Genomic DNA, 25,655 nt, shown 5'->3' with positions numbered 1-25,655 from the left:
TCCTAATTTCGTATCATATTGGAGTTGTATTATTATATTTTACTCTATTTTTCATTAATGAAGATGTTAGTACAGACTTAATATCAATCTCTGTGATAGTCCAACAGATACTTTACCTGCACAATATATTGCTATTTATCATTACCCTTTGTTTATGTCCCGCAATCAGCCAAATGTCAGTTTGTGTGTGTTCCTATCCCAGTTTGAATTAATTTTCAAGTAAAATTGAGATAATTGCTTTATTAACATCCAAATATTACATTTAGTGCACTCCACTCTTCCAGTGATTGGGAAATTAAACTAAAAAAGCAATCAAGTTTGTGTGGAAAGATTTATTCTTTATTGCCCTCTGTCAGGAAAACACATAAGTACCTGCTGAACTTTATGTATCAGATGAAGCCCTATTGATTTCAATTTGACTTAAGCATGTATTTAAGTTCTCTGTTGAATTAGGAACTAAAATACAGTCCCAGTTCCATTATCTCATAGGTATTAAATGACCATTTTCTCTTAGTATTTGTCCTTTTATTAAGGATAGAAACTTGACTTACAGGATGGTAATTGCCAGGATCATTTTTCTTTCGTGTTTTAAAAATCAGTGTTTTTTCTCTAATCTTCTGCTATATCCCCAGTTCTCCATAACTTTCCAAAAATAAATGTCCATGGTACCGTATATTCTTTATCTAGATTCCTTTAATACTTTATGTTTCCTACCATTCAGAGCTCTTGATTTGTGTATTTTCATATTTTCTTGTATTTCCTTTATCAATACTACTTGTCATGGTCTTCCTTACTTCCTAATTGTTCAAACTGTGTATTGTTATTTTCAGGAAGGACTTATTTTGTATAAAGTGCTGTGGTTAACTTGAAGTGTTTTAAATTGACTATTTTCTTTTCAAAATCCAATTTATGATAAAGCACCCATTAAATAATATGGCCTGATTATTTCCACCCCACCAATATTTAGAGGCATGAGTATCTCCAATGGGACTATTCATGTGCGTAAAGTTGTTAAGACACCTGAATATGTGCAAGATTGGAGCCTTATTAAGGGCATGATCTTGGTGAGGTGCAGAGCACTCTTTTCTTACTGAAGACAATAGGAGAAAAAGGGGTTCAGCACCTCAAAGGATGGTGCCCTAAGTGCTGTTGATCACAAACTAAGCAAACCAGGGGAGGAAAAAATAGAGAACATTATTTGTTCTCCCTCCACTAATTTTTCAGACATAGTGACCCAAAATCTCTTTTGTAACTATAGGAGGTACAAAATTTTCAGATTTAGAAATAGGATTTTCAAATTGACAATGTCCTTTTAGTACTTTTACCTCGCATTTACTCATTCTGCTTTTTTCCTCTCCCTCTCTCTCTCTCCAGCGAGTCTTACTTGACTTTGCACTGTTATTTTTTTTTTTTTGCCTCATAGTTTTTAATCACTGTTTTTAAACCTCAGGTCTTTTAGCAGTCCCTTGGAAAAAATCACATTTGCTCCTTTGAACTTCAATTTGTATCTTCTAGGATTCCCCACTCTCTCATTCAACCTCACTCACTAGATTTTGTAATTCCTCAAAGTTTTCTGTTTTGAAAATTATCTTACTACATTAATGAATTATCTGAACCAACCCTTTATAATACCAGATTTAAGTGGTTCTTGGTCAGATTCAAAGTTTTCCTTTTTATGCTCACATTCTCTGTACTGCTTTCCCTCCCAAATTCTGTTGTTTAACTTTATTGATGCAGAATGGCTGCTGCATTCCAACCCAGAAGTGGCTACATTTCTGTAGTAGGTGAAGTGATCTTTATGTGCTGTAAACAGTCTATCAGACATTTTAGGATTATTAATGAGGGAAGGTACTATATAAATGTAAGGTATTAGCAATATTTTCAGTTGATCTATAACCCGCACTTCCTACCCTGCATCAGGTACCTTAATGCACTGGAGGCTGGAGTTTCATACTTCTCTTCAGAGGTGAAGTTCAAAGAGGTTTTAAGGACACCAGAACAATTAAAGAAAATTGTGAAGGATCAGAGCCGGAAAAGCAATGGTAAGGGGAGAGGAGAGTTCCCTCTCCCTTGCATGCATGCCGTTGCTCTCTGCCTATGCACTACTGCCAGGGTTATGTTCTGGGGAAAATCTTTCCATTTATGGCAGAAAGAGCACAGATATTCTTTTTCCTCTTCTATTTTTGTGAATGTGGGAAGATGGCACAGAACTCAATTTCCCCACTGTCCTGATAAAGCATATGGGCATTTTCTGCTTGTAGAGGCCTCTTGGGGTAGATTATCTTCTGAAGACATGACAGTGTTTTCCTACAAGCCCTGTCCAGTGGAGCATTCATAATCCAGCAGCCCCTGGTCATAGTTTGGATTCCTGTGTCACAAGAATGCCCAGCTTTTCTCTGTGTCTGTTTCTCTCTCACACACACCCCTTTTGTACAACAAGGGGACTCATTTCAAACATGGGGGAATGACCAATCCCTACTGGAAACTCTAGGCATGGTGGTGATGCCTCAGCTGTATTAACAAGTGCTTATGATAATACTAACCCCTGACATCACTGAGGAGGGGGAGCACAAGAATAAGGAAGCCAGTGACAGATTAATGGTTTATTCTTCTAACGCCCTTTGCCTTAGAACCTTCTATACCATGTTACTGATAGTAGTTTACGCTGCATTCCATCTATGTGCGATTTTAATGCTCATGAAAGAAAGGAGCTGATAATGGCCAGAGTCAGGCATAATGTGGGCAGGTGCTGAGCAAGCTTTCGCCTCCCACTGACTGTGTAGTTCAGTCCTGACCCACAACTATCTGTTCTCCTATTTCTGGCAATGCCTCTCAGCCCTGACTTCTTGTAGCCCTGCTATTCTAGAGTTTATGGTCTAAGAACAGTATGTAAAACTCTATTTGTCCCCCCTCCTTAATTGTATGCCTCTCACCTTCTCTCCATCTGTCTTTGCCTGGTTTGTAGTGATCATCATGTGTGGCTCCCCAGCTAAGGTCAAGACAATCCTAGGGGAAGAGAAAGTGGATGAGGACATAGTCATCATCCTGGTGGATCTTCACAAGTAAAGTATCACCACTGGTTTTCCTTCTGCCCCCACTCCCATTTCTTGTAGGATGGAGCTAATGGAAATAGTGCAAGAGGAACTGTCATGCTGAGGAGACATTTTACCATGAAATATTTCTCAGTCACCTCCTTTTCATAGTCTTCTTGCCCCCCTTTTAGCCAATTATCAAAGCTTTTTGGTGTTTCAACCAGGACGCATCCTCCACATCACTTATCCAATCCATGTTAGATTTTTTCAAAGGCATCTAAATTTTGGACTGATGTCATAATCATAGAGTCATGACCTCACTGCAGGATGAAATTATAGAATAACGGAAATCAAGTTAGAACTAGTGTCCTTGTATCCTCTCCCTACTACCCCACCAGCAATGCAGGAATGCACCCAAAAAGATATTCTTCAGGGTTTTGTCTTGTCCAATTTAAATGACATAATAGCGGGGCTTCCAGCACCTCCGCTGAGAGACTATTCCATAGCCAAATGGATCTCCCTACTAGGATGTATTTCCTGGTATTCAGCTAAATATTCACTTGCTCAGTTTCATCTTAGTGTTCCTAATTACAGCCACTTCAGATCACCTACATGATTTCTCTCCTTCTTTAAAATGGGATCTTCAAAGGAGCCTAAGGTAGTTAGGTACTCTGTTAGGATTTGGGCATCTAACTACCTTAGGCTCCTTTGAAAATCTGGCCAGAAGGCTAATATTTTCAAAGATAGGCACCTAAAGAAGCAGAGAGGCACCTGGTGGGATTTTCAAAAACATCTAAGGCCTGGTTTACACGGGGGGCGGTGTGGGGGGAAGTGGGGGGAGGAAGGGGTGTCGATCTAAGTTACACAACTTCAGGTATGTGAATAACATACCTGAAGTCAATGTACTTTGATCTACTCACCATGGTAGGTTCACTGTGGTGAGTCGACTGCTGACATTCCCCCGTCGACTCCGCCTGCACCTCTCGCTCTGGTGAAGTACTGGTGTCGACAGGAGAGCACTTGGTGGTCAATTTTTCGCGTCTAGACTAGACATGATAAATCGACCCCTGCTGGATCGATCACTGCCCACTGAGTGGGTTAGGCACCTAACTCATTCAAATCAATAGAAGTTAGGGATCTAACCTTCTTAGGCACTTTTGAAAATCCCACTAGACACCTAAATACCTGTGAAGGTCTGGCCCTTTGTGTTTATGCCTTTAATGTAATTGTAGAAATTTCTCATATCCCCCTTAGCTGTAGAGCTGGTCAGGAATTTTTTGACAAAGTTTTTCATCCAAAAATGTTGATTTGTCAAATCCTGTCAAAAGGGCAGTTTTGATTAAAAAATTTTCAGCTCCAAGTTGAAATTTCTACTCAAAATAAAAGCGCAAGAGACCCTGGAATAGTCTGCTGGTTATGGCCCTCTCTTAGGATGCAGGAGCTATAAGAAGTCTAGGTTTTAGGGCCTGCTCTGCCTAATTCAGAGCAGAGACATGAACACAGGTCTACCTCATTCCAGGTGAGTGCCCTAACCATGGGGTAAAGAGTCAGTCAGTCTTTCTGAGCCAATGAATATTTAACGTACACGAAGTGGAACAGCTTCATCAGGAGAGATCCATCTTAGAATAGCCTGGTAGCTAATGGACTCAGCTGGGATGTAGATGACACAGTTCTGCCTGAATTAGGCAGAGCAGTGACTTGAACCTAGGTCTCATGTTTCCTCCATTTTAGGTGAGTGCCATAATCACTAGGCCATTGGTTATTCTGTAGTTGGTAATGCTGATTTTTCACAGAGAAAATTTCAAAGATCTCAGTTTTGTCCCACTGTAGCATGAGCAGCTTTTCAAAATAATGAAATTTCTCGCAGGACTGGACAACTTTTTCCTACCCAGTTCTACTTAGTTGCATAATATGGCCAAATGACATTGGATTTTTTAAAAATCTCCCTACATTTACCATTTCCTCTAGCGCCTGGATTGTTTTCTTGTTATTCTGATTTTCCAGTTTGTCAGACTTATATAAAGGTGAGAGAGAGAGGCTATTACCAGGCCAGTTATTGCACTGACCTCCACAGCAGTGATCTCAATGGGATTTCACAAATACAAGATTCTGACTTCACTGCAGGATGGAACAGCAGCTGGAGGCCTAGAAGTTTTCACTCAAACACATATCTGCAATAACAGGGAAGGGAGGAGTTGTCAGTAAGTGTTGATGGCATTGAAAGAAATGTCTTTCAGGTTTGCCCTAGGATTAAATCCCTCTTTGAAACATACTAAGCTTGGATGTGAGCAAGTATATAAATCTGAAGAAAATCAGGTAGCAGTAGTATATTGACCATCTCTTTGATGGTATGTATAGGACAAATTTTTATTATGGATGTTAGAGTGATGTAAGAGCTATTGAAAATATCACAAAACAGGGTACTATTCATGGTACTCTAAATTCCTGTGACTATAAGTCACCAGTTCCAATCAGGTCCATGCAATGGCTGGCAGGCAAAAGACCAGGAAAACTCAGATTAGGAATGGTTTGTGGAGCCTTTCACTGATTACAGTTCTATGTGAAATGGACTGGTTATCTCAGTTCAGTATCACTAAGACAATATATGCTAACTGGTTCCAGTTGGGGCAACCTCAAAGAGGCCAAGAATCCCAGGACCATGGAGTCTGAATGCACTGTCAATCCTAGAGCTGGCCTCTCTGGGTGACGCTTGAGGCACTAAAGGAATAGTTTAGTAATCTAAAATCTAGGTTCAAACACCTCTTGGAATCACAGTTTAAAGTTCCAACAGGCTCAACTCAATCTTTCCTCCTCCAAAGGGAATACATGAAGTAGCCTGCAGTTCACTTGGTGTGTGTGTTTTTCAGATGACACCTTTAAAATGTGGAGTCCTGTAAGTGTTGTGTTGACATCAAGCTTTCTATGACATTTTCCATAAGATCAGGGGTATGCCCTTAGCCACAATTTCCCTGCCTTCACTAGTGTGCAGAGTGGTGTCTGAAATTGGTTGCCTCTCTTCCCCGCCCAGCTGCCTATATTTCAGTGGTGTTGTGTTGATATAGTTGTAAAGAGCAGACTAGGGAGGAAGATGTGCTCCTGGTTAAGGCACGCTCCTTGGACTCGAACACTTGGGCTTTATTCCTGACTCTGACTACCACAGACCGTGAGCACATCACTAAGGGTTCGTTTACATGGCACTAGCAAAGCATGTTAGAGGGATATGATTGATAAAGCGCTTCAGTGAACAGTACTCTTACTGCCCTGCATGGACCCTTCTGGAGCAACCTAAAAGGATTATGTTAACAAGATCTGAGTATCTTTTAGTTCATGTCAGCAAGGTCTACATGGAGCAGTTAAAGCATTTTACAAATCTCACCCTTCTAATGTGCCTTGCTGCTGCCTATAGACAACTTCTACAGAGGTGTTTTGAAGATAAATTCATTTATGTGTGCCCCCCCCCCCCCAATCACCTTGCATATAAATATTTACAGATGGGTGGTCTGTGCAGTGATAGCACAGACTAAATCTCCACTCTGCCCAGGATGGGGGAAGCAGGGGATGAGATTATTTTTTTCTCTCCCTTGAATAGGAGGATTGGAGCCACCACTGCAGTATGTGGTCTTCTGACAGGGCCAGTTGCCTCAATGCCATGGTGCGCTCCTACCATTTGCTGCTGCTTGTTTTTGATTTTAGCATAACCCTGTAGTTATGGCATGTCTCAAATCAGGCCTTCTCAAACAGAAATATGCTAAATCGAAACAAGCAGCAGAGGGTAACTGGATCAGACCCCACTTTTCTCCAGTGGTGGAGTTCCCCCTATAGCTCTGGATTTAAATTCCATTGAGCCAAGAGCCCTCTGCCAACCAGGACTCAAGCATAGATCATGTTCATCTGTAGAACTAAGTGAGCCACTGCTAAGAGGTCTCTTGCAGAGCTACTAAATCCTGTGGGCTCCAGGGAATTTTCCCTATTGGTTAGTCCAAACCTGATTGTAAAGTGCTTTGAGATCTCTTCAGGGTGAAAGGTGCAGCGTGAATGTCTGGGGATATTATTCAGGGCAGGGGCAGTGTGTATGGGGGTGGAGGATATAAGAACAAAAATGGCCATACTGGGTCAGACCAAAGGTCCATCCAGCCCAGTATTCTGTCTGCCAAAAGTGGCCAATGCCAGATGCCCCAGCAAGAGTGAACCTAACAGGTAACGATCAAGTGATCTCTCTCCTGCCATCCATCTCCACCCTCTGACAAACAGAGGCTAGGGACACCATTCCTTACCCATCCTGGCTAATAGATTCATGGAGATTAAGTCCATTCATGGCTATCTAGTTCTCTTTTAAACCCTGTTATAGTCCTAGCTGCTGCTGCCTCCTGTGCTTGGGCTAAAAAGAGGACTTTGGACTCCAAAGCTCTTACTGTGGCACTAAATTCATTCTGAAAGTTAAAAAGACAAGAATGAGCAATCAAATATGGGATGAGAGTCACAAAAGGAGCTTTTAGCAATCCAACTGTATCAAATACAATTATATAATACTGCCCCTTCCCACTGATATAGTGTGGTAGAGCTCTGACTTTGCCCCCATGAGTCTTGCACTTCTAGGGAGTTTATGATAGCCTCAGTGGCTCACTGTGACCCTCCATTTAGCTCTCTCTCTAGGGCCAGGGTTACAATCTACTGAGCCCTTTTCATCATAGGCCAGCAAGGAAGTTGGAGAGAGAACTCCCGCAGTCTGTTGTCCCTGGGGACTTATTTCAGAACAGTTTAGCCTCCTGTCCTGACAGGGGCCTGACTTTACCTCCCAGGAAATGTTCCTGTAGTGGTGGGTTGGGGGGGAATCCAGGCCCCCCCTCTACTCCATGTTCCAGCCCAGGGACCCTAATAGTAGCAGCTGTTGGCAGCCAACCTTTCACTGCCAGAGTTGCTACATTTCCCCACAGCTCTCCTGCTTCTCCCTTACCTTAGGGCTCACTTAACAATGGTTTGCAAGTATCTTCATTAACCAGCCCTTCAGCCATATTTCCTCTGCCTGACTGGCGTGAGCCCTTTTTATAGTATCTGTGGGGCCTTAATTAGAGTCAGGTGGTCACATTAGCTTAATGGTCTCACCTGACTCTTTGCAGGTTAATTAGAGTCAGGTGTTCTCATTAGCCTGGAGCAGCCCCTGCTCTGGTCAGTCAGGGAACAGAAAACTGTTAATTCAGTGGCCGGTATATCTGCCTTCTGCTGTACCCAACTGGCCTGGGTCTATCACAGTAGTCAATCTCCTCTCAGTGATGCTTTCAGCAAGTGGTTCTCAGACTGTGGTTTGTGGAGCACTTCTAGATGGTCTGCAGAGCTGCTTCTGTCATGAAGTGAAGTAGCAGCCATCTTCAAGCAGTAGCCCATCAAGCTAGTGTAGCTCATCACCAAACTTTGATGGTTTCCACAGACTCTTTTAGCTCACTAAACTAAGGAAAAACAAGCCAGCCCTTCTCTGCACCCTGCATAGCTATTTCATATCTTTCTTGGCCAAGTGTTTCTGTTGTGTAAATTCTGCTGTGATCAAGTTTGTAAAGGACACCGAAATTAGAGGGATAGTAAATGCATCAGAGGTCAAAAACAAATTGACCCGTAATCTGGAGATATTGTAGTAATGGAATCTTCAGACACCAAGAAGAGACTCGGGCCCAGGTATTTAGGCTCCTAACTTCCACTGATTTTAATAGATGTTAGAAGCCTAGATGGCATTTTGGATCTGGAACTTAGTCTCTCTACATGTAAAGTGCTTCAAGCAGGGACAGAAAATAAACAGCACAGAAACAAAGCAGGGCAATAGACTCTATTTAGTCATATGTGTTTATTTTTATCTGGTCTCTTCAGATCTGTCCCAATATTATCATTTTGTGTAGCTAAACACTATAGCTGCCACAGAGGTAGTGTGAACAATGGAAAGAGATGTATCTACCACAGTGAAAAAGGATTTACAGTGTCAAAAAGTTTGAGAACCACCATGTGAACCTGTTAATCAAATGTTTGTTTTGGGAGAGAGGGAAGGTCTCTCTAGGTATGCAGAGCTGGAGGTCTCCCCTGCTCCTGCTATCACTTGTGTTTTTCTTTGCAGTAACATCTACTTTCAGAACACCACCAAATCAGACAGTTATATGCGGAATGTCCTTGTCTTGACGCTGCCACCACCCAGTTACACACCGAATTCCATGAATTCCACAGAAGAATACCTGGTAACCACACTATTTCATATCTGATCATTTCATCCAGCTCACCTGTGTTCAAACAAGAGTGTTCCAAATAAATAAATAAATAAATGAAAAGGCTGCTACTGACTGTACTTATCCCACAAAATAAACTAACCACATTGCAAAACAGCAGTGTGGTATAGCAATGTTTAGCTCTTCATGTCATGACAGTGTGACAATGCTGGATGACATCTAATTTTCCTGCTGTAATCTGACATCATGATGTGGGGTTACAGCATCACAAAGCAAAGGTGCAAGATGGTTGTGCTACACTATGAGGCCCAAACTAAGTTCAAAGCTTTTAACTGGCCTGCGAGTATCTAGTTTATGGGACTTGGGAGAGAGCAGTGAAAATTTTTACTCCTGGGGAAATTCTGTGCCACTGCGCATGTACAGAATTTATGTCCCCCACAGATTTCTTTGTTTCCCCACAGAAAAATGAGTTTCTGACAGGGAAGCAAAGGGAAGCCACAGAAGTGGTCATGCGACCCTCCCCAGCAGTATGTTTCAGGTGCCCAGGGCAGCCAGCAGAGTGGTAGATCACTGTGGGTTGGGGGCAGGATTGGGGAAGACATGGCTCGTGGCTCCTACCCTGCGCCAGGCTCAGCTGCTAGTCCCGGCTGAGCTGGGGAGGATGGGACTTCCTCTTCTCCTACATAGCATCTGGGGCCAGGTCAGACCCATCTCAAGATTTCTCCCCTGGCTGTAGGAAGCTCTGTAACCTCCCACCCCCCAGCACTTCCTGCACCCGTCGCTCCTCAGCTGCAGGGGTAGAGATTACTATACAGGGAGCTGCTCCCCCATGCATCTAGCTCCTGTGCATCCAGACCCCCTCATACCCAGACCTTCCCTGTGAGCCTCGCCCTACCCCTACACCCAGAACTCCTGTGACAAGCCCCACTCCCCCTGCACCTGGACCACCTGGAAGACCACCCACACCCAGATCCCCACCATACTGAGCCCCAACCAGCTGCACCAGAATCCCAAACCAACTGAATCCCATTCCCCCAGCATCTGGACCCCCCATTGAGCCCCCACACCCAGACCCCCCTGCTGAGGTGTATCCCATGCCCACACACTCAGACCCCTCTGCTGAGCATCAACCCCTTTCACCTGGACCCCCCATTACAGTCCCATTACCGTTGCACCCAGAACCCTCCAACAAGCCCCTGTGCATCCAGACCCTGCCCACACCCAGCTCCCTCACTGAACCACCCGCACCCAGATTGCCCCACACAGAACCCTGTTAACCCACACCTGGATCCTCCCACGCTAAGCCTTCCACACTTGCATCCTGCCTTGCTGAGCCTGCCTGCCCACACCAGGTGCATCTGGCATAGAGGGGCAGGGCTCGGGGGTGTTTCTGGGGCAGGCCTATCCTTGCGCTGTGTCAGGGTTGGGTGCAGCCTCACTGCTGAGTCCGTGTCCTGTACGGGGGAAGGGGAGCTGCACATGATCTCCCACTTCTGTGCACCCCGTGGTCTGTGCTCCCCAGTGCCATGCTGGAGCCTCCACATTTATTTGACAAATAACATTTGCAGAATCTTAATATGTCGTTTAAAGAAATTTATTTTTTGGCACAGAATGCCCTCAGGAGTAGAAAATATGGACTGTACCTCAAGTTTTGGGTGATTGTAAAGTCTATCAGATGCTTTCTAGAGTAGCTATATTACATAATTCAGACTGGATTTATAGATGTGGTGGGACTGTGGGGGAAAAAGGAGCTGTGGCCAGGTTTCAGAGACACAGACTCTGGGGAAAACAAGGGCTGAGAGACAGAAACTCTGCTACACTACAGAGGAAGCCAGGGAAAAAGGAAGGGTCTGGAACTGTGATTTGGGGGAATTGTGGGAAGACAGAGATGAAACACCTTGCTACCAAAGGAGAATAAGTGGGGGATTTGGAGGTGGGAGACCCTCTTGTAACAGGTTTCTAGCTGAGCAGTACAGCTACAGAGCTTAGTTGCCTTGCCCTGTGCCCGTGAGGATAAGTGCAATGGTATTGCTACTGCCCTCTGGTACAGAACAACAGAATAAATTCTGATGAAAGGTAATTCAGTGATTTTTTATGATTGACCTTGCTCTGCTCTTTTGGGGCCTGTCATCTACAATGTCACAGCAGATCCAGGGTTGTTTGGAGGTTGTGCCTCTGCATTTCTTTTCTGGGTCAACTTTCTGCTATCTAAGTTGCATCAGCAAAAAGTCAGGCAGGACCAGTGCCTTATGTACCTTTAATATCACCAAGTCTCCCCTGCAGGCTTGTAGAAACCTTTGAGGCGCCATCAAGTATTACAGACTAGTGAACTAAACCCAAGGCATGGAAGATTTAGAAATCAACAGTCGTCAGGAGGTGTCTCGTGGAAAATACTTTTGACCCACAGCACCTCTTGCTATTCCAGTCTTAGGGCCTCCCCAGTTCTGTCACTGCACCTGAATCTTGACCTGCAGTATCCTCTTACTACGGACCTGTGGCTGCATCACCTCACTCTGCTTATATATCTCAATCCCACCTTGCAGCATCCTATTTTTCCAAGCCTGAACCACACACCACCACTACCAATGCACTTCACTCTGATCTGCAGCAGCTTCTGCTGTTCCATTCCTGAAGTTTTTCCTGAGCTGATACTCCCAACTATGCTGCAGTTTTGGATGGAGATATAAACAGGCTGTGTTGCCAGCTTATTTTTTTCCCCTATTCTAGCTGAATAATGACTATATTGTCGGCTATTTGGATGGAGTCTTGCTCTTTGGACACGTCCTGAAGAAACTTCTAATCTCCCAACAGCCAATCAAGAGTCCCACTGATTTCATTGAACAGTTTCGGAACGTCACGTTTAAAGGTAATCAAGTACAATTCTGAGCAACAGCTCACTGAGTGGACTGTGGGGAGAGAGAGTTTGTTTTCCAAGTGGGCATGAGGTGCAGTCCCCTTACCGCTGAATGAGTTCAGACTCTGCAATGAGTTGTCTTCCCTCTTGTTCTGTTCAGTTGATTTTTCCAAATATACTGTGATAATCAGCACTGAAAAAACAGACTAAGTAATATCCATACACAGAGAATCCCCCTCTGTATACATCACATACAAAATAAGAGATGAAACATTTTATAAATTTCAATTAAGACCAAAATGTTTGAGGGCCAGAATCTCTCCTGGGCTGCAGGCTCTTCACACTGGTCTAGCGGTGTAAAGGGTACAGAAATGACCTAGGAGGAATACTCCTGGATAGTGGGAGGGGCACTCCCTGGTCAGCACAGAATAAGATGACGTGTTCAGCACCCTTGGCCTTTTTACATTGTGCTTTTCTGGTGTAGGTGTAGAGGACTGAATTGTCTATGTGGGGACTATTGCCTGGGTAGACCAAAGGATGTGTAATAGTGAGGCATCCAAGTGGGTTACAGAGTCCATTAGATTCTTCCCTATCATCTGACTGGCGTCCAGGTTTTATTTTAGGCTAGACACAAGGTTGGATGAGGATGAAGTATACATAACATTGAACCAAATCCATCTCTAAGCTTCATCTCCAAAAATGTAGCCAGGTCTTCTTTTGTCATTGTCCTGGATGGCAGTGTGGGGAGTATGTATAGTAGATAACATTCAGCCACAGCTACCATTGGGCAAGAAAGCATCAGCATCAATTTCACCATTGACTTCAGAGGGAACTGAATTAGGCCAATACTGAGTGATTATGAAGATTACACCCTAAAATCCTTAGTCTGTAACATTAACATATCCTGAGTTATGGAATGTATGTGTTCCCCACCATAAGAAAGAAAGAAGCAAGGTAAGAAAAGGTATGGTTAAAATGGCAAGATACACAAGGTTATTAGACCCAAACAGCTATCCCTTAAAAGATGGAAGTCTAGCCCAGGGGTCAGCAGTGTTTCAGAAGTGGTGTGCGAGTCTTCATTTATTCACTCTAATTTAAGGTGTCGCGTGCCAGTAATACATTTTAACATTTTTAGAAGGTCTCTTTCTATAAATCTATAATATATAACTAAACTGTTGTTGTATGTAAAGTAAATAAGGGTTTTAAAATGTTTAAGAAGATTTATTTAAAATTAAATTAAAATGCAGAGCCCCCCGGACTGGTGGCCAGGACTCAGGCAGTGTGAAACCACTGAAAATCAGCTCGTGTGTTGCCTTCTGCACCCATGCCATAGGTTGCCTACCCCTGATCTAGCCCAAGTGAAGCCAGTAGAAAAGAACATAAATTATCTCTGTATTTCCCTCCTTGTTAACAGACCTTAAGACCAAGGACAGAATCAGAGTTTCCTTCTCACCTCTAGAGATGGTCCCTTGAAGGCACATTGGCAGGATCAGTGTATGGAAATAAAACAAACTGGTTGCTACATGAGTTGTATCTTTTCTGTGGTCAGGGAGGCTTCATTCTTCAGTATTGTCAGATCTACTCCTTCTACCAATTTCAAACGCATATTTCAAAGCAAAAATAGTATGGAAATAGGGGAGAAGCAGAGGTTGAATAAGCTGATGTGGGTGCTAAGAAGGGTGCTGTCATGTAGATGCAGAAGGTTAATGGGAAGAAAAACCCTAACATCAAAAGTCTCTTAATCTACACCTCTCTTGTCACGTGTTAATGCTTCTTGGGAAAGTGCCAGGCTCCTTCATTGATCTGTTCCTTGTGTCCACAGGTGCATTGGGTCCAGTGACCCTGGATGAATTTGGAGATCTTGATGTCAATTTGTCTCTGTTGTATACATCAGTAGATTCCTATCAAGTATGTAATTCCATTAAGAAGGTATTCTGTGGTGATCTGTGAGAGGGGAACTAGAGTCTCTGGGTTAGAGTGTGACTATGACAAGAGGGATAGCCAGAGCTGAAAGGGAGGTGTACTAGAGCTGTCTGTGTGCAGGTTTGGGGGGTAGGGGTCCCTTCACATCCCCTCCCAGACCCCACTTCAGGTCCTTGTACTGTCTTTCTCACCCTGCTGGCAGCTGCCCAAGGCGTTCTTGGAGCAAGCAAACAAATGAAAAGTCTTCTCTTCTCTTTCTTCCCTTCTGGTAGAGGGGAGTCCATGGGAAATTAGAGAAAAGTAAGGGTGACCTGGGACTCAGGAAGTCTTCCTGGGTCAGCTCTTTGGGCTTAGTCTAGATGGGGGTCTATCTCCAGCCCCTCCTCATGGGGCATGTTGTTTTGAGGCTCAGTTGTGCAGCTTTGGGAGAAGTGAAGCTTGTTGCTGTCTCTCTCTGTGAGCCTAGCTTGGCTTTCAGAGGCAGGGCAGCCTTCATCCTGTTCACTGCCTCATCCTGGGGCAGGTGTTCCCTTTTAAGCTCCCCCTACTCCAGGCAGAACAAGCCTTGCAGGTGTGTCTTGTTGGTGTTGAACAGGCCGAGGGGAACTTGTTTATCTCCTCTCTGCCATTTTGAGAGCATGCCTCTTCACAGCAGCACAATGAGGCAAGTGGGGAAAGACGTCACCCTGATGACTTGGTAGACCGATGAAGTCAAAAATACCAGACTTTATGGGACTGCTGCACTTCTGGGAAGAACAGACTAGTAGTACAGGCAGAATATGAAAAATAGAAACATGAACCAGGCTGGAGGGGACACATCACTGCAGTACAGGGCATGAGTCTATTTTGCTGAGAGTTGTATAGTGCATTATGGGAGAATGAAGCAAAGGAAAGGGACTAGCGCGAGAGCTATTAACAAAGTTCATTTCTATACTCTGTCACAGTTCCAGACCCTCCTGCAGTATGACACTCATCAGAATGAGACAAAACCAATGACTACCAGCCCATCTTTCATCTGGAGGAACCAGAAGCTTCCTAATGACATTCCAAGCACCGGTGAGATACCTACTAAAACTGGTTCATAATGGAGGGGGCTCATGCACCATTAAGATAACACTTACTATGCAATGTGACCACCCAATCTTAACTGTCATAGAGATGTCAATAGGAGTAGCTCCCACTGGCCAGGCCATTGCTTCCCATGGCTCCCAATAGCGAGGAACAGCGAACTGCAGCCACTGGGAACTTGCAGCCTGCCAAGGGCTTACCCTGAACAAGCCACGAACCAAGTTTGGGAACCACTGCAAATCTAGAAGTCCAAGTTTTTTGCAGCTTAGGCAAAACAAACAAAAATGCTTTCCAAAGCCAAGAATTTAAAAAGACTTTCTCCAGCCAGTTTCCAAACAAATATATTTAAACAGAAAATGGCTCTAGATAACCAAAGTTTAAGTTATTGTTACCATCCACCTCCTATCAAAACTGTTCTAGCTAGCTATGTCCTCTTTCCTCTAGAAAGCTAACCAACTCAATAACTAGAACACAACCCTTTTATAAAACAACAAAGAGTCTGGTGGCACCGTAAAGACTAACAGATTTATTTGGGCATAAGCTTTCGTGGGTAAAAAACATCACTTCTTCAGATGCATTTGAAGAAGTGAGGGTTTTTTACCTATGAAAGCTTATGCCCAAATAAATCTGTTAGTCTTTAAGGTGCCACCCGACTCCTTGTTGTTTTTGTGGATACAGACTAACACAGCTACCCCCTGTAGTTTGCAATTGCTAATCCAATTCTGCTACTCTTCCCCATGACATCCCTTGAAATTAGGGCTTTCACCTTTGATTTTTCTATTGCTCAGAGTTTTAATGCCCACCCTACCAATCCCTGGATGGGGTCTATAGACTCCAACATAAATTTTATTCTGGTTCTTTAGGAAGAATACACAATATTCATTCGTGGTGGAATACTGTTTAGCATGGTATAGTGTCAGTAGCCACAAGAGGGAAGCAGAGCCTCAAGAACAAAACTAGTGCTCTGATACTCCCATTTCAAACATCACCCAGTCACATTATTAAAATCATGTTTGGAATCATGCAGGCTTCTATAAGTGAGACATGTTTCAGGGGGTTGGCAGGGAGACACCTCATGACTCCTCATGCATATCTGCTTAGCTGATTTATTTATTGGTGGCATGATGTCCTGCCTTCCTAACTGGAGGCCAATCTTCCACTGATTTCAACAGACTTTGCATCAGGCCCTGGGTATGTATTTTTTAATATGTGTTCAGTGTTCTCACTAAGGTTGTATATTTCCCCATTTCTCTCCTTTGCAGGCCCGCACATCCTGACTATCGCTGTCTTTGCACTCACTGGGACCGTGGTGTTGGTTCTGATCATCGTTCTGCTAGTGTTGAGGTACCAGACTCATCTTTCTTCTCTCCTGCATTTGCTACTTCTCGGCCTGGGTTGTTTGATATCTCCTTGAAAATCTGTCCAATTATCTCTCACCCATCAGCAAGGCTCTTGTTGGCTTCTCCCTCTGTGTGTGCCACTCTATTGTGTACATCACGCATTGCACCTGAGTTCAGCGCTCCCTGCTTTGAGAAATGATCCAATTGCTCAGGTGGTAGACATAACAGATTGTCAGGCCTATTCCATCCACTAGAAAGCACTGCTTTGCATACACACACAAACTTAACAAACATCTTTGTGAGGATAAGGCCAACCTTCAGACTTTTTCCTCACTTATTGCTCTCACTTAGCCATTTCTATTACTGTACTATGATTCTTTACCCTTTTGGTGACTTAACGGTTCATTGTGAAAGGATGACTCAATCTTGTGTCATTGCAGTAATAAAAACACCAGAAAGCTTTGGTGCCACAGTCTCTAGACCCTCTTTGTCTCTTACTATTTTCCCAAACTTGTCTTGCCTCACTGCAGCTAGTTCATATGCTTTTTCTATGGCTAAAATTTTCTGACTAGATTGTGGTATAGCTTCTATCAAGGCGGAAAAATCAGATAAATAGAAACTGAAACCTGCTCTAGGATCTTCTCAGAGAAAAAATTCAACCCATTTCCAGCAGAGATACAGTGAGACCCATATAACTATATAGCTTTCATATTCACAGGACTCAGAACCGTCATTTTTGGCAGTTTTAAAGATGTATTATTTTACCTGGACCTTCCACCTTTAGTAGCTCAGACAACTCCTTTTCCACAGATCAAAGGACTTCAGAGACAACAAGAATATTGGATTCTATGAAAACCTGATTGGTAGCACACTTTAACCACTGTCATTTTGACCAGATGTGTTCTCCTTGCTAGTTAACACTTTCCATGAGGTAAGACTCCAAGTTGATGTAGTCAGTCCACACTTGGATGCCCAGCTGTACCCAAGAAACGGAAGAGCTCATTGTTCACAAACCTATGGACAAACGTGCCAACAGACTGATAAAGTTAATCTGTATTTGTTTATTTGTTGAAGAGCTGCCAGAAATTTGACAAAAGGCTATTTCCAGACACTTTGTAGTGCTGCCAAAGGAGCTATTACCCCTCCTGAATCTATTGATGGCAAAGATATTAATAGTTGAATTCCATTTAGAGTTTTATGCCACACCCATCACTGTGGTTTCTGAGAGCCTCCAATACAGAAGAAATTCCTGGTGATTTCTCAGAATCAATTCTTGCTAATTTTTTCCTATGAATTTACGCTTTGCATGTAGAAATGTTACCAAACTTCACAATCCTAGTTAATTCAGATGATGCAGTGGATCACCTCACAATTCTCAAGGAAGAAGAGAGACCTGACAATGCCATTCTCTTTTATCAGCCAGTTAATGTCCTGTTTAATAACTGTCTACCCCTGATATCAATTTTGCTCTTCCCATCAATATAGCCAAGCTCCACAAGCAGCCTACGTAAACTGAGGTCTTCTGACCCTAGTTTCAATTGTGCAGTAATTTCCTGCTCTAGTAAGTCTTATCTCTTGATAGATGATAATAATACTCCTAAGGATCCATTAGGCAAGAAAATGAACCAGAGCTCCAATCATTTCTTATATATCACCCAGTGTGTGGAGTTCCTAAACCAGGGGTAGGCAACCTATGGCATGGGTGCCAAAGGTGGCATGCAAGCTGATTTTCAGTGGCACTGTCACTGCCTGGGTCCTGGCCACCAGTCCGGGGGGCTCTGCATTTTAATTTAATTTTAAATGAAGCTTCTTAAACATTTTAAAAGCCTTATTTACTTTACATACAACAATAGTTTAGTTATATATTATAGACGTAAAAAAAGACCTTCTAAAAACATTAAAATGTGTTACCGGCACATGAAACCTTAAATTAGAGTGAATAAATGAAGACTCAGCACACCACTTCTGAAAGGTTGCCGACCCCTATCCTGAACTATCCACACTTTTCTGGGTAGTTTTGATTTCCAAGTAAACAAATCAATCCAGAGTCCTCAAAAAACACAAAACCAGTATTAGATATTGGAAATGTCATTCCAGTCCAATAAATGCTTAGGTACTAACAAGTCAAATGGATCTTTCTTTTCTACTGGGGTTAGTTGCCTTATTATTGATAGTTCATAGAATTTTCTAGTTAAGATTATGAAATGGGAATTTCCCACAATTTAATGTTTTCCTAGCCATCTTGAAATTTCTCCCTTATGATGTCTCTCTGTTCCTGAATACTGTTAGAGCTTCATGTGGGGAATTCAGGAGAGATACAGTGAGACCCATATAACTAGAGCCCCATGATCTCACAACTGTCTAGCACTTTGACTGGTGCTCCTACTGGCAAATTATGATGGTTCAAATGCAACAAAAAACTCCAGACTAAAATCAGAAAAAACTTTTACTGCTAAAAATGGACATTTTCTCCCTCTCCCCTTAGCAATGGCAGTTAAAATATGTTAAAAACATAAAATATTTATGTCAGTCAGCGTCCTAGGATCTTCAGTGTTCCAAAGCATTCTCCAGCAGCCAGTCACTGTTCAGGATTTGCCAGCATTCCACTAACCAATCCTTTTTATACAGAAGCAACCCACATAGAAGAGTGGAATTTCCAATGAATTGTTTTTCTGTTTTCTTATAATTCTTCTGTTGAGGGAGGACATTCCTGCAGAAAAGACAGGGGATTCCATGCCCCAATTCCAAGGATTATTCCCCAGTATAATCAGGAAATCTGCCAGAGGCAAAGGCCCTCTACAAGAAGTCACCTTCCTTCATTCTGCTGCCTCCCCACTGGCTTCTTGCTTTTCTTGGATAGCACAATTCATTTCTGTAAGAGCCTTGCTGCCAGGGGCTCATCTGATCCATGTTTTCCTCTGGGATTGCCTTCAGAGGATGTTCAATAGCAAGAAAAGTAAACAGTATAAGCTATCGCAGACTCATTCTGCAGTAACTTGCATTGTCTTCCCCTGTGTATGAATGTGAAGAGTTAGGCAGCAACCTGCCAGCAATTCCTCTTCTGCATTGACCCCTTCAGATCTATAGTGCTGAAACCTCAAAGAGACCAGACTTCTCTAGAATCAGGGGAAAAAGGTGTATGTGATGGAAAGAGTATTTCTCCCTTCCAGACCTCAACGCTGGGAGCTGTAGGAGCAGGCTCTCCAGGAATGCATGAAGAAAAGAGTACAGGAGCTAGTGCACAGGATTCTCTCTAATACTCCAAGATTCCCCTCCACACTCAGCAGTATGGATTCCAGTTGTTTCACAGGATGATCTTAAACAGATGCATTTGTTTCACAGAAAGTACAGGAGAGATATTGCATTTCGGCAGAAGAAATGGTCTCACATCCCCCCTGACAAGATCCTGCCTCTGGAGACCAATGAGACAAGCCATGTCAGTCTGAAGGTAGGAGAAACAAGATATCCCCATGGAGGGAGGGTTGTGGGGGCTCAGAGTTTCTGCATTATCAAGGTTTAGACAAAGAGTGACTACTGCTTCGTTTCTGACAGTGGTAGAAGTATCTGTTAAAACTGGTTCACTGTATTTTCACCTGCTACTCACTGTGCAGAAGAGGAATGAGATAAACCCCAGTAACTTCCCCACTTAATACAGCAAGTACAAGTTCTTTGTATGACTGTGAACAGGGGCGGCTCTAGGTATTTTGCCGCCCCAAGCAGGGTAGGCAGGCTGCCTTCAGTGGCTTGCCTGCGGGAGGTCCCCGGTTCCGCGGATTCGGCGGCACGCCTCCGGGAGATCCGCCGAAGCCGTGGAACCAGTGAACCCTCTGCAGGCATGCTGCTGAAGGCAACCTGCCTGCCACCCTCACAGCGACCGGCAGAGTGCTCCCCATGGTTTGCCACCCGAGGCACACGCTTGGCGTGCTGGTGACTGGAGCCTCCCCTGACTGTGAAGCTGTCATAAACAGATAGCTAAGGGTTAATGGTTCTTTTACCTGTAAAGGGTTAACAAAGGGAACCAAACACCTGACCAGAGGACCAATCAGGAAACCGGATTTTTCAAAGTGAGGGAGGGAACTTCTGGGTGTGGTTTTGTCTTTGTTCTGCTGTTGTTTTCTCTCGGCTATGACGGAAGAGTTTGTTTTTTTTTTTTCTATCTTCCAAGCTTCTTTCTACCCTTCTGTTCCCAAGTTGTGAGTACAAAGGAAGCAATAGGTTTATTGTATTTGTATTTACATGTGTGGAGTTGCTGGAATGTTTAAATTGGATATCTTGGATTAAGGCTGATTATTCATATTTCTTTTAAGCAATAACCCCTGTGTTAGTCATCTTGATGCAGTGAATCATGTCATTGTGTTTTTCTCTCTTTTATATAAAGCTTCTTTTTAAACTTGTTGGATTTTCTTTTCCTAGTTAAGCAAGGGGATAGGAATCTCTGTGCCAGGAGTACGTGTCTCTCAGGAAAGACTGGGAGGGGAGAAAGAGGAGGGTGAAGGTAAATCGTCCTCTCTGTTTTGTGTTTCAGGGATGAAGCAGGAATCTCCTAGTATCCCCGGGCGGGAAAATCTGGGAGGAGTAAAGAGCAGGAAGGGAAGTGGGTTATTTCCCTTGGTTGGAGGCTCAGAGCATCTGAGTCTGGGGTCCCCACGGGAAAGGTTTTAGGAGACACAGTGTTTATCAGGTACTCAGAATCCTGATTGGTGACAGCGAGATAAGATCCAAGCTGGTAATTAAGCTTGGAGGTTCATGCTAAGCACCCAGATTTTGGACGCTAAGGTCCAGATTTGGGAGAAAGGCTTATGATAGAAGCCCCCTGGCGGGCTGGGCCAGTTTGTTTACCTGCTGTGATTGTGGCTCTCACTGGCCGCGGTTCACCGCTCCAGGCCAATGGGGGCTGTGGGAAGTGGTGTGGGCTGAGGGATGTGCTGGCCGCAGCTTCCCGCCCATTGGTCTGGAGCGGCAAACCACTTCCAGTGAGAGACGCAATCATCTGAATCTGCCGACGCGGCAGGTAAACAAACTGGCTTGGCCCACCAGGGTGCTTACCCTGGTGAGCTGTGTGCCAGAGGTTGCCAACCCCTGCTCTAGGATTTAGTTGGGCTCTAAAGAGAGAGACACCCATGCAGATAGTACCATACTTTGACATTATTTTTCTGTTTGCAGTCTGGTGCCTGCCAGGGTGAGGTTGATATGTTATAATTGCTGGTTAATGAGTCTTCTTTGTTCCCCAGATTGATGAAGACAAGAGGCGTGACACAATCCAGAGACTGCGCCAAGCCAAATATGACAAGAAGGTAAAATGACCAAAGCATCTCTGCTCCCCTTCCCTTCTTTAGTGAGAGGCTTCTGTGAAAGGCAGTTGGTTCTCTTCAGAGATCAGGAAGCAGTGCCACCCCTATTCTCATCTAACCTTTCTAAACTGGTGAATTTTTGGAAGGGATGAGGTGTTCATTTTCCTTTGAGGACCCCTTGTATTAGCAACTGCCAGAGGCAGAATATTGGACTCAATGAACCACTGGCCTAGTCCCGAATGGCAAAAGGCAGGATCCAGGACATAATAGACCACTGGTCTGATATGATGTGGCATGAGGTAAATTAGTGGACTAGATGGGAAAAGGAGGACTCATTTATGTGTGAAATCCCCTGAATTTCAGCTGAACTTTTTGCCTGAGTAAGGTGACTCATGTGAGTGAAGGGTTTGAAAGATCAGCCCCTTAGTCTGTTCTAGGACAACTTGGTAAATCTTGTGAAAATTAATATAACTCCATTACTTATTAGTGGATAAGGATATAGTCAAATACCAAAAGTAGTTGAAGGGAGCACAGATTGTTATTGTGCAACTGCTATGGTTTCCTTCCAGTTGTTTTTTCTTTTCAGGTGGTGATCCTGAAAGATCTCAAACACAATGATGGGAATTTCACAGAGAAAGAAAAGATAGAACTGAACAAGGTAACTGTTTCATGTACAAGCTAGACACTACAGAGTGAAGGAAACTAATTAGTGAACTCATTCCCCCAAATCCATGTGTGTTTGTCCATCCCACAGGCTACTGTAGCCTGAGGGCCCCTCTGTTTGTTATGGGTGGGTGTCTTATGCACATTTCTGATTCTGCACCGTAAGTCATTGAAGCTGAGGATGACTGAGATCGCTCATGAACTTGATAGAACCTTGTTAATCCACATTTTTATCATGAGTGCTAAAAATTATTCTCTCTCTTTCCTCTCTTCATACCAATCTTTTAATAGCGGAGTGTTGTAGTCAAATCTCCTATTACTAAGGGCTAAATGCATCTCTGGTGTACACAAATACATCTCCATTAACTTTCACAGAATTATACCCTATATTAGGGTGTAATTTGGCTTTAATACTTCATAATTTTGTACAAAATATACTAAGTACATTTTTACATTAGGGACAGATACATTGTAAAGTATTATAAATAATTTAAATGAAACTGCAATAGCTTAACTAAATGAACAAAGTACATACTATCATGCAGGATCCTCATATTTTTATTATTTGTTCATTTACTAACTAATTTGCAACATTCAGTCATTTATAATGGGTATCCGTGTCCAGGGTGTGAAACTGTGAGGTTCTACTGCAGAGGCATAATGGAGACTGTGGACTTTGTAATACAGTAAACAGTCACTCCCCACTCTTATCTCTTAGATCAGAAGGCTCTGGAATGAGAGCTACTCTTCAGCAATTACCCACTTTGGTTCTCCCACACCTGCACACAGAGAACTCACACATCATATCAAGGTCTGGGATTGAGAGCCCCTTCACAGCATCAGACTTAATTTTGGCTCCCACACTGTTTTCAATGGATAAATTATTTTTGCTCTAGCTCCTCCAGATCGACTACTACAACCTGACAAAGTTCTATGGCACAGTGAAGATGGACACGATGATCTTTGGGGTGACTGAATACTGTGAAAGAGGATCATTGCGGGTAAATAACTGTGCAAGCCCCTCTTACCAGTTTTTAAAAGGAAATGCTAACCTGCCAGATGGCTGGGTCCTAGTGCGAGAGAAAGGGAGGAGCAGAAGTGAAGTCAGGAATATTACTTGAGTACTTCTGTGAAGTAATATCACAGACTTCTCTTCTGCTCCTCTCCCTTCTCCTGCCTGAAGTTGATCCTCAGCAGGTGTAAACTGGCATTGCTCCTGAGTCAATGGAAAGACTCTCACTGAATGTCGTGCTAGGATTTGCACAGTGTTCATGCAGGCAAATATATTCACAGAGGCTCATTTTTGCTACTAGAAAACACAGTGGCTAGAAGTTAGGCTCTCACCTTTTTGTAGTTGCTTTGTAGGACAAACTTATATTCCATTCCCTAGCCTCCAAGTAACCCAGTGTCTGTCATAATTTACATACTTCTTAAATAAAACAGAGGGGCACCCCTTTTTAGTCATTGGCCAAAAGGCTGTGTGATTCAGAGCTTTGTTAACATTACAAAGAGATGCCTTCCCCAGCTGTTTCCCTGCTATAGGTCAACCCCTTTGTCTCCTTCTTGTTCTCCCAGGATGTCTTAAATGATAAGATCTCCTACCCAGATGGCACCTTCATGGACTGGGAGTTTAAAATCTCTGTCATGTATGATATTGCCAAGGTAAGTGTCACTGAAGCATTTATAAACCTGTCCACATGCTATAAAACTTACATAGTGGATAGCTATAGGTGACAGGGCCTAACATAATATATGCTTTATTATGTCACGCTACCAAGAGAAAAGGTGCGGTCTAGTGGCTAGAGAAGGGATTTAGGCACTTGGAGCCCTAAAGTCTATTTCTAGCTCTGCTGCTGATTTATGGTATGTGGCGTTGGGCAAGCTGCTTAAAGGAAAACTCCAGTGTTTGTTCAGAATGGTTGACTCGCACCATCTTGTATCAAAAACAACAGAATAGGGTTTGTTTTTTAAATGAACACTGTAGTTAATCTTTTAAATGCAAATCTTTCAATGGCTATTAGCCAGGATGGGCAGGGATGGTATCCCTAGTCTCTGTTTGCCAGAAGCTGAGAATGGGCGACAGTGGATGGATCACTTGGTGATTACTTGTTCTGTTCATTCCCTCTGGGGCACCTGGCATTGGCCATTGTTGGAAGACAGGATACTGGGCTATATGGACCTTGCGTCTGACCCAGTATGGCCGTTCATATGTTCATGGTAAAACTCACTACTAGTACTAGGTGTAACCATTTCTGGAAGTGAGGTCAAATTAGCCTGGGAATAAATTCATCCTGCACTGAAATCAAGGCTGGTTTTAAGTAACCTTCACTACGTACACTAAAAACTGTGTTATCCAGCACTGTACCAACAGGAAAGCTCAATAAACCGGCATTTCTAATTTTCACTGAAAGTCCTGTTTATAGTCTGGGTGGCATGGGGCCAGCAGGCTCCCTACCTGGCTCCATGTGGCTCCCTGGAAGCAGCGACACATCCCTGCTGCTCCTAGGCGGAGGAACAGCTAGGCGGCTCTGCATGCTGCCTTGGCCCCAAGCACTGGCTCCACTGCTCTCATTGGCCCAGCTCGACCCTGCCTATTCCCGCCCCTGCTTGCCCCGGGCCATGCCCCTACTTCACCCCTTCCCCCAAGGCCTCACTCCCACTCCACCTCTTCATGCCCTTGCCCCTGCGCCTGAGCGTGCCCCATCCCCACTCCTCACCAACTTTCCCAGTGCTTCCTTCATGCTGCTGCCACTCTCACCCGTGTGCTTAACCTGTGTGCTTAACCAGGCTTTCTGCTTCCAAACCTGCTTCCCCAGTAAAAAGGATGGCAGTGGAGGAGAAAGCCTTCTCAGACATACCAGCTCCCCAGTTTGAAGACAAGGGAGTTCTGTCACATGTAGACATCAGTATCATTGAATCATCTCATAGGAGGCCAAAACTGGTGAGAAGTTTCTGCTCTAGTGGATTTGCTGCCTGGGTTGGTATCAGCAGGAGTGCACACGAGATGCAGAAGCAGAAAGTGGGCCCTGAAGCTTGCAGAAGGGCCTGCTGTTGTAGGCTCTCTACAGTAGGTGGTGTCAGCAGGGCTGCATGGGAGTAGCAGCGTTAAGAAGTGTTTCCTTTGGACACACATTACATAGTCTCCACTGGTTTCAGCGTGATATATGTATGCACAGGGATAATCAGTTCCAATCACATTTTTAGGGCTGCTTGTATCCCCCTAGGGCTGGGGTTCAAACATACCTCTGCTGTTCCTATCTCAACTGTCTCACCACACTACC

At 43.7% G+C, this 25,655-nt stretch overlaps 1 protein-coding gene across 1 annotated transcript in view; it reads left to right on the top strand.

Moving 5' to 3' along the window:
- Positions 1–25,655, top strand: part of LOC116838132 (guanylyl cyclase C-like) — a 60,434-nt gene that overhangs the window by 7,576 nt on the left and 27,203 nt on the right. The window contains exons 5-16 of the mRNA XM_075063633.1: positions 1,921–2,042; positions 2,966–3,062; positions 9,130–9,247; positions 11,963–12,101; positions 13,912–13,997; positions 14,957–15,068; positions 16,343–16,424; positions 19,763–19,868; positions 21,652–21,714; positions 22,298–22,369; positions 23,271–23,375; positions 23,950–24,036. Of these exons, the coding sequence (XP_074919734.1) occupies positions 1,921–2,042; positions 2,966–3,062; positions 9,130–9,247; positions 11,963–12,101; positions 13,912–13,997; positions 14,957–15,068; positions 16,343–16,424; positions 19,763–19,868; positions 21,652–21,714; positions 22,298–22,369; positions 23,271–23,375; positions 23,950–24,036 (1,189 nt within the window). The remainder of the gene's footprint in view (positions 1–1,920; positions 2,043–2,965; positions 3,063–9,129; positions 9,248–11,962; positions 12,102–13,911; positions 13,998–14,956; positions 15,069–16,342; positions 16,425–19,762; positions 19,869–21,651; positions 21,715–22,297; positions 22,370–23,270; positions 23,376–23,949; positions 24,037–25,655) is intronic.

This window comes from Chelonoidis abingdonii, chromosome 1, assembly GCF_003597395.2.
Source record: "Chelonoidis abingdonii isolate Lonesome George chromosome 1, CheloAbing_2.0, whole genome shotgun sequence".
Taxonomy (NCBI): domain Eukaryota; kingdom Metazoa; phylum Chordata; order Testudines; family Testudinidae; genus Chelonoidis; species Chelonoidis abingdonii.
This window is presented reverse-complemented; position numbering and strand designations above follow the sequence as displayed.